Source organism: Monodelphis domestica, chromosome 3 (genome assembly GCF_027887165.1).
Source record: "Monodelphis domestica isolate mMonDom1 chromosome 3, mMonDom1.pri, whole genome shotgun sequence".
NCBI classification, from domain to species: domain Eukaryota; kingdom Metazoa; phylum Chordata; class Mammalia; order Didelphimorphia; family Didelphidae; genus Monodelphis; species Monodelphis domestica.
This window is the reverse complement of record NC_077229.1, coordinates 7,471,643-7,486,402: the sequence shown is the minus strand read 5'-3', so window position 1 is coordinate 7,486,402 and position 14,760 is coordinate 7,471,643. Positions and strand designations below refer to the sequence as shown.

The 14,760-nt window shown below is 43.0% G+C and overlaps 1 protein-coding gene across 7 annotated transcripts; it reads left to right on the top strand.

Annotated features, from left to right (window-relative positions):
* The first annotated feature begins 1,401 nt into the window (after positions 1-1,401).
* Positions 1,402-14,330, top strand: LOC103103205 (zinc finger protein 85-like). Of its 7 annotated transcripts, XM_056820463.1 has the most exons (6): positions 2,293-2,311; positions 2,920-3,039; positions 5,859-5,946; positions 6,049-6,175; positions 11,629-11,724; positions 12,567-14,330. In XM_056820463.1, exons 4-6 carry the CDS (start codon positions 6,142-6,144, stop codon positions 13,685-13,687), a joined length of 1,251 nt encoding a protein of 416 aa, XP_056676441.1. In that variant the 5' UTR covers positions 2,293-2,311; positions 2,920-3,039; positions 5,859-5,946; positions 6,049-6,141; the 3' UTR covers positions 13,688-14,330. The 7 variants fall into 7 exon arrangements, with proteins under 7 accessions (XP_007490709.1, XP_016288493.1, XP_056676437.1 ...); XM_007490647.3 differs by lacking the exons at positions 2,293-2,311; positions 5,859-5,946 and adding an exon at positions 1,402-1,551; XM_056820459.1 differs by lacking the exons at positions 2,293-2,311; positions 5,859-5,946 and adding an exon at positions 1,821-2,108.
* Positions 14,331-14,760: the final 430 nt, after the last annotated feature.

Sequence of the window (14,760 nt, the reverse complement as noted above, 5' to 3'; positions counted from 1 at the left end):
AATGCAGTAATATATGAACTTAAAATCACAAAGTTAAATCATAAACAAAGCAAACAGTAAAATGCAATAGAATACAGAGATTTTTATAAATCATTGGAGTCTGAAATGCCTTAAAATTATAACCTCTGGTCTCTTTAAAGTTCTTTGGGTTTGTTTTTTTTTTTTAAATTATCCATTTAGATTTCTATTACCAGAAGGCAGAGTGGTAAGGGCTAAGCAATGGGGTCCAAGCGATCTGCTCAGGGCCACACCACCATGAAGTGTGTCGGGCCAGATTTCAACTCTGTCTCTAGGCCTGACTCTCGGTCCACTGAGACTCCCAGTTGCCTCCCCAAAGTTAGGTAAAGGGTTACAGGAAGCTGAATTTTCTTCCAAGTGAAGTCAATAAAAGGATCAATGCAATTAAAAAATATCCTTGTAAAATAGGCATGTTTTTAAGTTCCTGTTTTGTAAAGTCTCTTCTCTCCTTTTTTCTCTCCCCCCTGCTATGATACCTCCTCCTGCCCCAGTTCACATGGCTAATCTTAGCCTAAGGGAAAATTACCACATAGAAATGAATCCTGAGCCCTGAGCGATCTGTAATCTGCTCCAAGGCTGGAGTTTTCCTGGGGCTCAGGTGTGGATCTTCTTGGGAAAGGGTCTCTAATACAATGGGGAAGATTCCCTAAGAAAAAGAGGATCCTTAGCATAGGTTTGGTCTCACCCAATTAGGATTGTCATTCCCCTGAGGGTCCCCCACTCAGTCTGAAATTGTTAGCTTGGGATTCCCTTCAGGGTAAATTCCCAGGGGACCTGGAACAAGGACAAACTTTGGGGTCTCCAACCTACAAGCTAATCCTGAAACCTGGGGCTCACCAGATCCCACTAGGCCACAAGTTTGGGGTTCCTAGATTCCATGTTGACAATATACATATTAGTGTAGGTCCTTGATATTCCCCTCAAATGTGGATAAAAGCCCCCCTTTTCTATTCCCGAGGGAAGATGTTTAGGGGTGACCTAATCTCTATGAGAGAAAGACACCTCCACACGTACAAGTTACAACCTTCATGTCCTCAGAGATGCTGTAATGGGAAAAGGCTTCAGAATGTTTCAGCCCCAATTGTTAGTCTGATCAATGCTTGGACAGGCCTGAAAACCTGACCGGACTATGAATTGGGTACTTCAGGAATCTTCCCAAATACTGGGAAACGTTACAAGACACTCCGAGGTGCTGGGAAAGCCCAAGGAGGACAGAAGGAGAAGGTAGAACCAGATGCAGAGGATGGGAAAGTAGACCCTCCCCCTCTCTCTGTCTCTCAGTCTCTTTCTCTCCCTCCCGTGTACCCTCCATCCTGTGATGATGTAATCTAGGCCGAGGCTACACCCGCCCCTCACTTCCTGTATAGCTCCTCCCCCACAGTAGCCCTAAACGCAGGAGCCCGGGCAAAAGACTCCATTTCCCAGAAGGCCTGTACAGTGACTCATGTAAACCACGGCCCGCCCCCATGGAAGACTACTTCCCAGAATGCCTAGATGCTGAGGCTATACAAGCCTTGCAAGTGTCAGCTAAGGGTAAGTATGTACCTGTTTCTGGAACTTTTGGTAGGTGAGAGGGGAAGGGGAGGTGGTAAATGGGTCAGGGCTGGCAGGTATGGGAGGTCCTGGGCTCCGTGCTCTGAGAGTTGAGACTTTTTACTCCTAAATCCTAAGGAAGGGAAGACCCGAGTGGAGTCGTTCCCTCTCAGTGAGCCTTGCAGGTTGGGGAAATCATGTGCGCATGCGCAAGCAGGGACCGAGCTGCCGGAATGGTGTGCCTGGGTAAAAAGTGTGTGGTGGGGGGAGGGGAAAGGCCGTAAGTGTATGTGTGTGTCATGGTGTGTGTATCCATGGCGGGGATCCTAGCACCACCCCGTCAGGCCGTGTGGAGCTTCGCTCCATTGATCTATTAGTCCTTGAATCAATAGACACTTATTGGGCGCCTGCCGAGTGCCGGGCTCTGGCCTGAGGCAGTTTCGACAGTAAAGAAGCAGGGGGGCGGGGGGGATTGGCAGGGGAGAAGGCTGCAGGCTTCTGAGCCCGGAAGCCCGGGCAGGACTCCATTTCCCAGAATGCCGAGCGTCTGACGTCACGTAAGTCTAGGTCCCCTTCGGAATTTCTTGTGGGCAGTCTCGGGACCTGGAAGGATCTCAGTGGTACCTTTTGTATATTTTCTAGGAAAGTGTGTCAGTGCGCAGTGAAAATTTTCTGTACCGGAACTCCTTCCTGAATTTTCAACTTAGGAGGGAGGGTGTGTGTGTGTGTCCATGTGCAAAAGAGGGGCGTCCCGGGCCCAGTAAGTGTCCCTGGGGGAGGGGCGGTCTCTGTCTGTCCCTCCCTTTAAAGTACCGGAGAAAAGACTAAAAGATTAACGCGGAAGTGCCGCACTTGGGCCGAGGTGGCTTTGTCTGGGCCCTGAGCCCAGGAGAAGGGAATGCAGTGACAGACAGGATCGGGGGAGGGGCTGGTCCGGGCCTTCCCCGGGGGGTGGGGGGATGTCCAAGTCAGAACAGGCAAGGGGAGAAGCAGCCGCCTGGTCGGTGGATGGGGGGTGCCCGAGCCCATATGCCATGGGAGGAGCCCTGATCTCGGGCACTGAAGAAATGCCAGGATGCTCTTCCAGCCCCCACCTGATGCCCATCTCCCCTCCAGCGGTCCCCTTCCCTAATGACTACCCCTCCCCCCAGCAGGCTCCCTCCATCCACCCAGTGCAGTTTCTGAATGGAATGAAGCCAAGGATGGGGGGGGGGGGGAGGGCTTCTTCCTGGCCAGTCCGAGGCCCTCTCCCAGCCTGAGGCTTCCTGTTCCCCCCTCCTCTACCTCCTCATGGGGGAGATTCTGCCCTGAGGCCAAGGAAGGGCCTGGGAGCCCCTCTGAGCCCCCCTCCTCTCTCCTTCCCCCCAGGTGCACACAGAGGAAGTCTCTCCCCCTTGGGCTGCCACCCCCTGAAGGACCCCAGGGTGGCCCTGCAGAGAGCCCGCAGCCAGAGGAATGGCCCCCGGGACCCCGAGGCCCCCCTCCCAGGTGAGTGCAGCCCCTCCCGGGCCAGGCTGGAATCCAGCAGAACTCAGAGCTGGGTCCCTGCCAGGCCTCCAGGGGCGCCCTCACTGCTTGCAGGCAGGGCTGGAAGGGCTGCTGAGAAGGGCTCCAGCCAGGCTCCTCCTCCAGGCCAGAGGACACGCCATGGGGCTGCTTCCTGGGCCAGGCAGTGGGTCAGTCTTTGCCAGGCCTTTGGGCCTTATTAGACAGTAAGAAGTAGTGGGGGAGGGGCGAGCACTGCTGAGCACATCCAGCACCTTGTTCTGTCCTCTTAGCAAAGGCAGCCTCCAGGGCAGGCCCTGAGCTTCTCCCCCACATGCCCTGCTGACAGCCCTTCCCCCCTGGCCACAGGAGGGCCTCAGTGGGAGGAGCTGGGGAATGGGGGGGTGGCAGACAGCATTGGGCTTCCCCAGCCCCAGGAGGAAAGAGCCTGGCAGGGGCTGGCATCAGGATGGGCAGAGGGGCGCCAGGGGAGTGGGCTGGGCTGGCTGAGGAGAGCGGCCCCAGGGAGGAGAGCAGGCCCTGGTGGGAGCCTGGCAGGAAGGTGGCATCAAAGAGCACTTCTGGTTCCTGAAGGCCAGTCAGGGCCAGGGTAGCCATCTGACCCGGGTGACCCCTGGCTCTGCCCAGCATGGTGGAATCCTGCAGTTCATCCGTGTTGTTCCCTCCATGGAAACTATTGTGGGGATCAGAGACATCTCTGGGCTGAAGATCCAAACTAGTTGTGGTCAGTGGAAGCTGCAGGTGGCCCCCAGCCCGCCTGGAGCCAAGATCCCCCAGACGTGGGGCAGGTGTTTCCTGGGTGTCTGACAGACCCTTAGCAGCGTCATTGCCAGGCTGGAAGGCACTGAGGACGCAGCAAACAGGCAGTGGGGTTTGGTCAGAGGGTTGGGACCTTTGATCCCACGTCCTGAGTTCAGCACGAAGTTAAGAGGAGAAAATGGACTGAATCCTCCAGAGCTCTCTGACTCCCGAGGCCACAGGAGGCTCTCTGGGCCACAGTCCTTGGGGAGCCCGGAGCTGGCATGAATCTTCCCAGGCTCAAAGAGCCCCTGGACGGGCCGAGCTTGCTTCCTGGATCTCCTCAGGCCAGTGAGTCCCCCGCCATTCCCAGGGAGCCTGGCTCCTTTTTTTTTTTCTTTTAAAAATTTTATTTAATTAGTGTATTTAGAACATTTTTCCTTGGTTACAAGAATCATGTTCTTTCCCTCCCCTCACCCCATCCTTTCCCATAGCCAAAGGGCAATTACAATGGGTTCTACATGTGTCCTTGATCAAGACCCATCTCCATATTATTGATATTTGCACTAGGATGATAATTTAGAGTCTACATCCCCAATCATATCCCCATATACTCATGTGATCAAGGACTTGTTTTTCTTCTGTGTTTCCACTCCCACATTTCTTTCTCTGGATGTGCACAGGGTCTTTCTCATAAGCCCCTCCGAATTGTTCTGGATCACTGCATTGCTGCTAATGGAGTAGTCCATTACATTTGATCGTACCACAGTGTATCAGTCTCTGTATTTAAGGTTCTCCTGGTTCTGCTCCTTTCACTCTGAACCAGGTCCTGGAGGACATTCCAGTTCATATGGAATCCCTCCAGTTCCTTATTTGGTATATCAAGAGCAATTCTCCCTCCTAGACCTGACTCCAGGGGCTGCTCTAGTGAGTTTTGTTGTATGAGAGGGAATGCTGGTTCTGGCCCAAAGAACTATAGCTCAAGCATGTTACTCTGAACACAGGATGGTGTTAATTGAGGGATATTGCATATAGTGCCAGCATGGGGATGTACAAAAGCCCTTTCAGACCTGGATGGGTGTAGAGGACTGTGGAGTGGCCCTTATAAAGTTTCTGGTTTCTAGAGTGTTATTGAGGATCTGGGGAATTGTGTCTTCTTATTCTTGGAAACTCAGCCTTTCCTCAGACTGTTCTTCCCCTGGTTGTCCCAGGGGCATTCCAGGCTGAACAATAGGGAATGGATAGTTTGATAGGTACGGCACTGAATAAGCAAATTAATTTAAGTAGGATTGTGATTTTTATTATATTTGTTCATCCTACCCATTTTTCTTTTAGATTTTGGAGTGTGTCAACTGACCACATTAAATCACCAGTCAATGAATTATTTAAAAGGAAGACATTTTACCTCCTGAGAATTCCAATCATTGCATTGTCAGTAGCTTTCTTATGAATTAGCTTAATTGCCAAAATATTATATTTTAAAAAGATGGAACACCCCTTCTGTTCCTCCTCATACTTATTCTTCTTTCCATGTCACTAAATGTAAAATGACTGAATATATTCCAGTAACAAATGGCATTTATCATAAAACGAAGACAGAAAGTTTTCGCTATGACACATCATACCTACTTGTTCCCCAAATTCTCAATTTAACATGAGAGTACATACACTTCTTCCCTTAGCTAGAATCAAAGTCTGATCCCGTATAAGGTCTATGTAATCCTCTTTTTAGGCTCTCATCTAGATAAAGAGTATTTCAGACTTTTTAGGAAATTACAGAGAACTCTTTTTTCATAGTTTTCTCCTCATTGATCACTGGTCACATTTTCCCCCTAGAATATGTAGTACACTCTACCTTCTCAGAAACTCTTCAGGAAAATATTCTTACCAGATCAACTCTGATCCTTGTGATGAAGAGGAATTTCAGATCACCTTCTCTCTTTGTCCTACACAGAATCTCATTACTTCACTCAGCATTTCCCATCTCCCTGATTCCACAGGGAAAAGCATTTGAGAAGATACTTCTCCAAGTTTTACTCTTTATAACATGATTCTCCCTTTAGACACAAGTGCCTTTGTCAATATTCCATTGGGCTCTGAATGACAGCTCTGCAGTGCTGGCTCTGAAAGGCTTCAAGGTTAGGAGTTTAGGTAAATTCTCTTGTGTGCTTCAGTTTCTTCCAATCAGTGGATCAGGGCTGTCTGTAACAGATGAAAACTGGGCTCTAAATCTTGTGACTCTTGCTGGTTTAGGCGTCAATAACATTCAAGGATGTGGCTGTGGACTTCACCCAGGAAGAATGGTGCCTATTGGACCATTCCCAGAAAGCCCTGCACCAGAAGGTCATGCTGGAGAATGTGCAGAACCTACTCTCTGTGGGTAAGAACCATTTCCTGTGTTAATTCTGAATCTGCCTTTAAGAGAATGTCTTCATCCTAGTGTGTAATCTTCATTCATTTCTACAGGATTTTGAATCTTTATATTTTGTAAAAGCAGAAGTGTTGATCTCTGCCTAGGGTTCTCCTTCTACCTGCTTTTCATGAATAAAAAGGCTTTGAATTATGTTATAGGTCAGAGGGACTTTCCTTTCTTGTTGTTTTGTTGTTGTTGTTTTTTTAATCTTTACCTTCTGCCTTAGAATCAATACTAGGTATTGGTTCCAAGGCAGAAGAGTTGTATGGCCTAGGCAATGGGGGTTAAGTGACTTCCCTGGGGTCATATAGCTGGGAAGTTTCTGAGGTCAGATTTGAACCCAGGACCTCCCGTTTCTGGGACTGATTCTCAATCCACTGAGCCACTCAGCTGTACTCCATTCTTGTCCTTAAAATTATTTCTTCTCTAGTTAGGACATCTTAAGTTGAAAACTTAAGCCAGGGTTACAGATTTTTATTCCTGAAGCTAATCTCAGAAGTCATCCAGACGTGCCTGTAGCTTCAGGTGAAAAACAATCCAGTGTTACAGATTTATATTTCTGAAGCTAATCTATGTAGACATCCAGTCCACCCTCTAATAAGACCTGAGTTTTGTGTGCAAATCCTCTTTTTATACCCAGGCAGCTTTTCCTTGAAGATGGTTATTGAAGGGAACCCTCTAAATGCTGAGGCACCCCATTCCCTTTTGGGCTGGATCTGGTCTTGTTATTAAGTATTAATGGGAAAGGTGAAGCGAAGAAGGGGCATAGTAGAAGTAAAAGCTGGTCCTGTCCTGAGAATGTAAAAACAACTTTAAAATGTGCTTTTCAGTGACTTAGAGTCAGAGAATGAACATGGGTAAGAGTGAGGTGGCGCTCCTGAGTAAAACCACTTGAAAGTTAGGCAGAGAATGTCTATTTTGTGGGATAAGGCAGGAACTGCATTTAAAACTACATAGAGAGAATTGCAGATAATCCACCCCATAACTACTGCTCTAGGTTCTGAACCTGGTCACAAGCCAAATTTGAGACTTCAGGAACCTTCTGAAACCTATGTTATTATAAGCTCCTCCTATGCTAGCCCCTTTGAATAGAAAGGCTTGGCACAAGGCTGTAGTGATACCAGAAAGGCACTTGGCCAGTTCAAGTCTATAGTAAAGCCGGTAGCCCCAGGGCAATGTAGTTCCCAGTTATCTCAGCCCTGCACACCATGAGCAGTCTCTAGAGGTGACTAAATCAGCAACTTTGAGAGAGTTTAGACTACTGTCAATGTAACCAACTGGAAAAAATTGTAGTTTGCAGAAAAACAAATGCAACTGAGGGGAGTCACAAGGAAAACCTCAAGTTTAAAAGAATGCACCCTCTACCCTAGAGAACTGAAAAAGAAGTCAAAGTGGAGGGAAAATGTCTGGGTAAAGGAGCAAACGACAAAAGAAACATCTACCCATAGAAAATGTCAAAAGAGGCAAAGAAGACGAGACTCAGACTGTGGTGGGAATTGGGATTCAAAACCCTCCACATGCACAACTTCAAACAATAATGGGAATTGGTCTCAAGTGCTGAAAGAGTTCAAAAAGGAATTCAATAATTTCAATAATCAAATGAGAGAAGTGGAAGGAAAATGGGGAAAAGAAGTGAAAGGAATGGAAAAAGAAAAGAATGTTGAAAAAGCAAAATTGTTCAGGTGATAAGCAGAAAATTGCTATTAAGAAAAGAGTATCAGGAAAAGTAAAATGAACCCAATTGAAAAGGAGAATCAAAAGGTCATAGAAGAAAAAAAAATTTTAAATTAGAATTGGGCATATAGAAACCAAATACTTCTTGAAATATCAAGAAACAATAAAATAATATCAAAGGAATTTTTAAAAGTAGGAGAAAATACAAAATATCTGACTGAAAAGCAATTGACTTGGAAAATAGATCCAAGAAAGACAATCAACGATTTATTAGACTATATTTTTAAAAGCCTAGATGTTATTACAAAAAATTATCAAAGAAAACTGCCTTGATTTTCTTTGAATCCTAGGTTAAAAGAGAAATAGTCAAAAATCACTCTTTAATCAAAGGAAAGGCGTTCAGTGCAACAGTAGGCTTCAACACAGAATTGTGCACCACACAACTGCACGGAGTCGGAGAATTGAACTCTGGCCGCTGTTGTGATTACACTGTATTTGGGACCTTCTACATAAAGAAGGATCTAAATGTTTCAAGTATGATAATTTGAAAGGCAAATAAAAGGAGTTTACAACCATGAATCATCCACCCATCAATACTTGACTTATTCTTTCAGGGAGAAAAATCATTATTTAATAAGAAAGTGTATGTCCAAGCATTCCGAATGAAAGGCATAGAGTGAAACATAATAGTTGGTGTAAAGAATAAATAGCTAAATAAGAAAGAGAAAATTTACATGATTCAATACAGTCATATAGTTTCTATGGCTAGTGGAAAAATGGTATTTGTAAATTAAAATTGTTCTTATCATAGTAGTTAGAAGTATACATAGACAGAGGGTATGGTACAAAAGTGTTCAGGAAGATATGTAAAAAAAAATCAAGGGGTTAAAAAGAGGAGAGCACTGAGAGAAAAAAGAGAAGTAATATGTTGGAAATTATATCAAGGAGGAATGTGAAGAAATGGTGGGGACAATTAAAGTGGTGACAGGCAATCAGTAAAACATTGTCATTGGGAATAACAGACTCATTGGGGATATAGTATCTTATGTAGAGCTCTATAGAGCTATAGTAGAATAATAACAAAGGTAGTGAGGGAGGTGAATAATATAAGGGAGGTAGAATAGCAGGACTGATTAAAAGGCCCATTGAGAAATAGGAAGAGAATAAGGAGGGTGGTATATAAGGAGGAAAATTGGGCTTTTTGACTCAATAAGAGTGTTATAAAATAATATTGTGGCTGCCTATTTTAAAATATTATAGCTTAACTCAAAATAACTTAGCAGCTTTTATTTACAAAGAGGTGGAAAGAGTGGAAATGGGAAATGTAGATAAAGAGACAGATTGTTAACAACCCACCAGCCCTAAGATCTTCTCTGGCAAAGTGAAGTCTGGTTCAACACTCCATCAGGAAGCTTCCTTAGGTCTCAATTTCCAAGTGGAGTCTTCAGCCAGAAGGCTACCAGCATCGCCTCCTCTACATCCTGAGCCTTTCACCCAGCAGGGCAATGCAGGATCTAGGAAAAGAATCTCCTCCAAAGCCAAAGAAGGAATCTCGAATCAATCACTCCAAATGCCAGGAAAAGAATGGTGCAAGGCCCCTGCTGGCCAAGGCCCAAGGGGCAGTGTTTGTGGAATTGACTTCTTACCTTTTGAAGGTTAAGTTCTCATCAAAAAGATTTACAGCTAAGAGGAAAATTTCTAAATCTTACCTTCTGGAGAGGTGAATGCTGATCAAAAGAAATTCCTGGGTGACTGAGGTATAAGTTCTCATTTCCTGGCTAATTGAGTTGAAAGGGTATGAATTCTCTAAGTGGTTTGTGGTCTCCACCTAGCTGAAGTAGGGGTACTGTTTTAGAGAGGTGGTTTGGGGGATAGCCGAATTGTATTGGGCCAGTAGCAGGGTGTTAACTGTGGGTGGAAAGCCAACAGAAACTCAAACCAGGACAGAACCTGGTTTGAGATCAACACACAGACTACTCAGTAACATAGTCTAGCAAAATTTGATTTAATAAGAAAATGATAAAGTGAATAAGGAAAACCCTAATGCTAATCCCACTAACTAAACACCTCCCCCCAAACCCCCCCCACCCCCAGATCTAAATGTATTCAAAGAGATGTTGGACTACTCTAATCTTTCTTCATTGACCTAAATTCCCAGTTCCTGCACTTGGCTAATTCTGCATTAACCCTCCTTTGTTAGTATTTAAGGTAATGAATTGTGATGAACTTAGCAGGGCCCAGGGAAGGTCCCAGATCCAAAAGGACCTAGACCTGGACCTAGTCTTACAATTACTGCAGACAGGTGGTTTAGGATCACCAAGTTCTTCTTCAAGGAAATACAGCACACAGACAGCAGGCAGGATAGTAAACAGGACTAAACACTCAGGATAAGCAGCCACACTCCCCAGGTACCTCCAGAGAGAGACCATCAGACCCCAACAGTCTCTAAGTCACAGCTTACCGTAACAACTGGTGTTCCATGCCCCAAGTGCCACAAACTTTGCACCTCAGTCTTTGGACTCCAAAGCCATACGAGGGTACACCGTAGATGAAAACGCACAAAGACAATTGTCATTCTCAGACACTGAGAGACTACTACTATAGAATTCCATAATCTTTTCCTTGTTGGCCTCATACCACTGTGTCCTCTGCAAAAATTACAAAACTTATCTCTTCCTTAAAGCACTACTTAGGTTTTTGTTAACCAGAGTGTTAACTTCAACTAGGCAAAGACAATGAAGGATTACTTTTTTATGAGTATAAACTCAGAATATGCAAAGAGGACCAAGGATTTCCTATCACAATCTCTCCAACAGATCATTTTAACATAATCAGAAACTACAATAGACACTAATAGTCTTCCTGGTTAAGAGCTACAGAGTTGATAGGATAGGATAGATAATGTCTCTGTCTCCCTCACATTTCTCTTCATTGTTTTCCCTTTATTTGTAAATATTTGTAAATAAATTTCTGACTGAAGATATAATATTGGGCAACCACATAATTAAAAATAAAGAATCAGAGACAAAACAAAAGTACATAATGTGAGAACAAAAGTGGGATGTTGGGAATTGGATTTCTGGGGAACAGATTCTAATTATATAACACAAGTAGATATAGAGAGTAAGGTAAGTGGATTATTTCCATAAGATTATGGGAATAAAATTTTTTTTGAAATTGTAAAACTAAAGGTCACAGCCCCTCATTTTCCATAGTCTAGCAAGTTTATCCTTATTCCTCTTTCAAATCCATGGCTATCTGATAGGCATCGAAAGGAAGCATTTCAAAATACCTGCTGTTTATCCTCTACTGGGTAAATGAGTTCCTAATTATCATTCATTTCATCCCTGTGAGTTTGATAGTCTTATTGTCCTCAATTCATAGTTGAAGGAAACTGAGGTGAAACAACTTTCGCAGGGGCACCTGCTTACCATCTCTTTGAGGTTGGATTAAATTTGCTTTTCTTAATACAAGTTCTGATCTCTTACCCCCTTCACTGCCAGCTGCCTTTAATTTCTAGGTAATGGAGATTGTACAAAGTGCCTATCCTTCTATTACAAGAGTTAAATACAGATGGAATTTTCTGACTGCAAATGGTTTCCATGATCTCTGCCCTCCTGCAAGTGTGCCAATCATGAATACAATAAAAACCATTCTGTAGTTCTTAATTTCTTGTTCCCTTTCCTTTAAAAGGACCATATTTCTTATTTTTCTCTCTGGATGCCCTCTTTCTTTCTGATGCTCAGGGATTCCAGTTTCTAGAGGAAATGTTATCTCCTGTTTTCAGCAAGGGAAAGCACCATGGCTGCTAGAGCAAAAAGGCCCAAGGAGCTCCTGTCCAGGTCAGTAAATTGAAAGCTGGTGTATAAAGATTTTTTAACTGTTGTGGTTAAGGGAATGCTAGACTTGGATGCTGCCAGATTAACACTGAATCATATTTTTCATTCCCTGAGAGATGAATGATAGATTCAATATAGGGCTTGAAGCATAATATATGGTAGGTTTTAAAATTAGATGAATCTTTAGTATGTCTGCCCTTAATGGTATACGATCTATATACCATCTGTAGAGAAAAGAAAACTTATATTCCATTTTGAAAATTATTGCATGAGAGTTAAAAAGAGTGAAGTTGTTTGCCTGCTTAGCATACAGATTTTACCTAGACTAGCCATATGATAATAAATCCAAAATGATGAGAACAGAATATCTAGAATATTACCTTAGATTCACAAAATTATACGAATAATGGAGTAGTGACTTTTAGGAAAGATAGAAAGGGCAATGGAGAAAGACTATCCAGTACTGCAGGCAAAGCATGCTCGTGCACAGGGTTTGAGTTTAGTCTAACTGCAAGGAAGTTGTTCAGGTCATTCCTCCATTCTTTCCTAATGACATGAGTTGCAAATTATGAGGAGAATCTTGAACCTTCCTGTGTCACTGGTCCAGTGTTAGATTTCATTGAATTTGTATGTGAAAGTCTTTCTAAAATCATCCACCTTGCAGATATGGCCAAATGCTCTATCCAAACAGTAGTTCTACTTGTTTCAGTTTGAAAAGTCCCTTATTGCTTAGAGAAATAAAATAAAATATCAGTTTACTTTCTGCCATCAGAGGAAAGCACTTATATTGCTCTGTATTTGTGCTCTTTTCCTTCTATGTTTATATCATTATCTGTTTTCTTCAGAGGCAGAAATTAATTTTGAAGTGAAGGAGTTGTCCACAAAGGTGAGGCTTATGGATGGATCTGGCCTCCAAGGAAGCATGAATGAGGTTTCCCATGACTTCATTTTGAGAGATATTTGTGACTCTACTATCAAGGTAAATCAAAATGCAAGGTGTGACTGTGAATTTGATGAAACTGCAGAGAAATTCAACCAACATTCAGCTCTAACTCGATATATGAAACAGAACTCAGGAAATGACTATTGTCAGGATAGTGAATATAGGAAATGCTTTCTTGAAAAAGTAGGACTTATTCAGTCACCTGAGAAACCTGAAACGCCCACGTATCAAGGTAATGTAGGAGGAATGGCCTTTGGCTGTAGTTCAGGCCTCAGTAGACATCCAAAAAGTAAACATGTCAAGATGGTTTGCGTGAGTGATGAAGGTGGGAGATCCTTCAGTGAGAACTCTCAGCTTGCTGCTCATCTGGGAATCCACACTGGAGAGAAACCTTATGAATGTAAACAATGTGGAAAGGCTTTCACAAAGAGGAGCAAACTTGCTACACATCAGAGCATCCATACTGGATTGAAACCTTATGAATGTAAACACTGTGGAAAAGCTTTCACACAGAGGTATCATCTTTCTACACATCAGAGAATTCACACTGGAGAGAAACCTTATGAATGTAAACACTGTGGAAAGGCTTTCAGATGGAGTTACAATCTTACTGCGCATCAGAGCACTCATACTGGGACAAAACCTTATATATGTAAACAATGTGGAAAGGCTTTCACACACAGCGCCAGTTGTTCTACACATCAGAGAATCCACACTGGAGAGAAACCTTATGAATGTAAACTCTGTGGAAAAGCTTTCACATGGAGTGCCTCTCTTGCTAAGCATCAGATTGTCCACACTGGAGAGAAACCTTATGAATGTAAACAATGTGGAAAGGCTTTCAAACAGAAGGACCATCTCACTAGACATCAGAAAATTCATGCTGAAGAGAAACCTGATGAATGTAAACAGTTTGGAAACACTTTCACACAGAGAGGCACTCTTGCTGCACCTCAGTGGATACATACTGGAGAGAAACTTTATTATGTTGGATATGTATTAGGTTCTTTGGTAATTGGATAATCAGTCTTAAAATTTTTTTGATAAATTGGGAATAGGTGAATAAGAGAGAGGAGTTGAGTGAGCTGGATTTCTTTAAGTCAGAATAGAATCTGAAAGAGAAATGATGGGAAGAGAACTTTCTCAAGGAGCCTTGGGAAAGTCAGTTGAAGCAATGATCACTCTTTTGGCTGTCCTGATCCAGGAAAGTTTTCCAAGGTGCTTGCTCCTTGTATCAAGGTCTGGCAAATTTTCTTAAAACATCCTATCAGGCAAGAGGAGAATAGTAATGCTCCAGTATCTCTGTTTCACCAGTGGTGGCGGAGAGCAAAGGATGAGTGGAGAATTCAGTGAAGTTCTGACAAGCTGAATTTCATCTGAGCAGCAGGAAAGGAATCTGTCTTATTCCTTTCTGTTTGTTAAGTTAATATTTCAGTTTAAGATAGTTAATTAGTTTTGGGGAATAGATTAGTAAGAGTAGTTTTAAGTAGGCTTGTGAATTCAAGCAAGAAGAAAGTCTCATGAAAGACAGTTGTGGGTTGTTAGCTAGTATTGATTAGATTTAGGGAAATATATTTCCTCAACTTAATAATTACATTATCTCCAATTTCCTTTTCCTATCACTGTACCTATATATGTAAATATAAATAAATTTTTTTATACAAAATTTATCTCTAGTCAAGTCTATTCAATTACTGGTCCACCCAACTCTCAGCCACCAACTCCCAATAACAATCTGTATATAGTCTATTAACAGGCTATTATATCTACAGTCTATAACTGATCTAAACTTGAATTAACCGATGAAATTGTTCTTTATTCTCTTTATTCTCTAGCATGCATTAATTAGTATTAGTAATCTTTGATTGGTAACTTCCTATAGAAAATTACTAAAAGTTTGGTGCCCTTCAGAAAGAAGATACTAATTTCTCCTCAGGTAGAGAAGAGAAATCCCTTTCCCCAGCAGCTTTGAATATACACCTTCAATTCATTCTTTTTTAATGTGGCCAAACCTTCCCTTTTAAAAAAGTAATGTGGATTAAGTGGTTACATTCTGATTGTGTAAAGAAAATCATTGAGTGTGTTGGATCACGAGG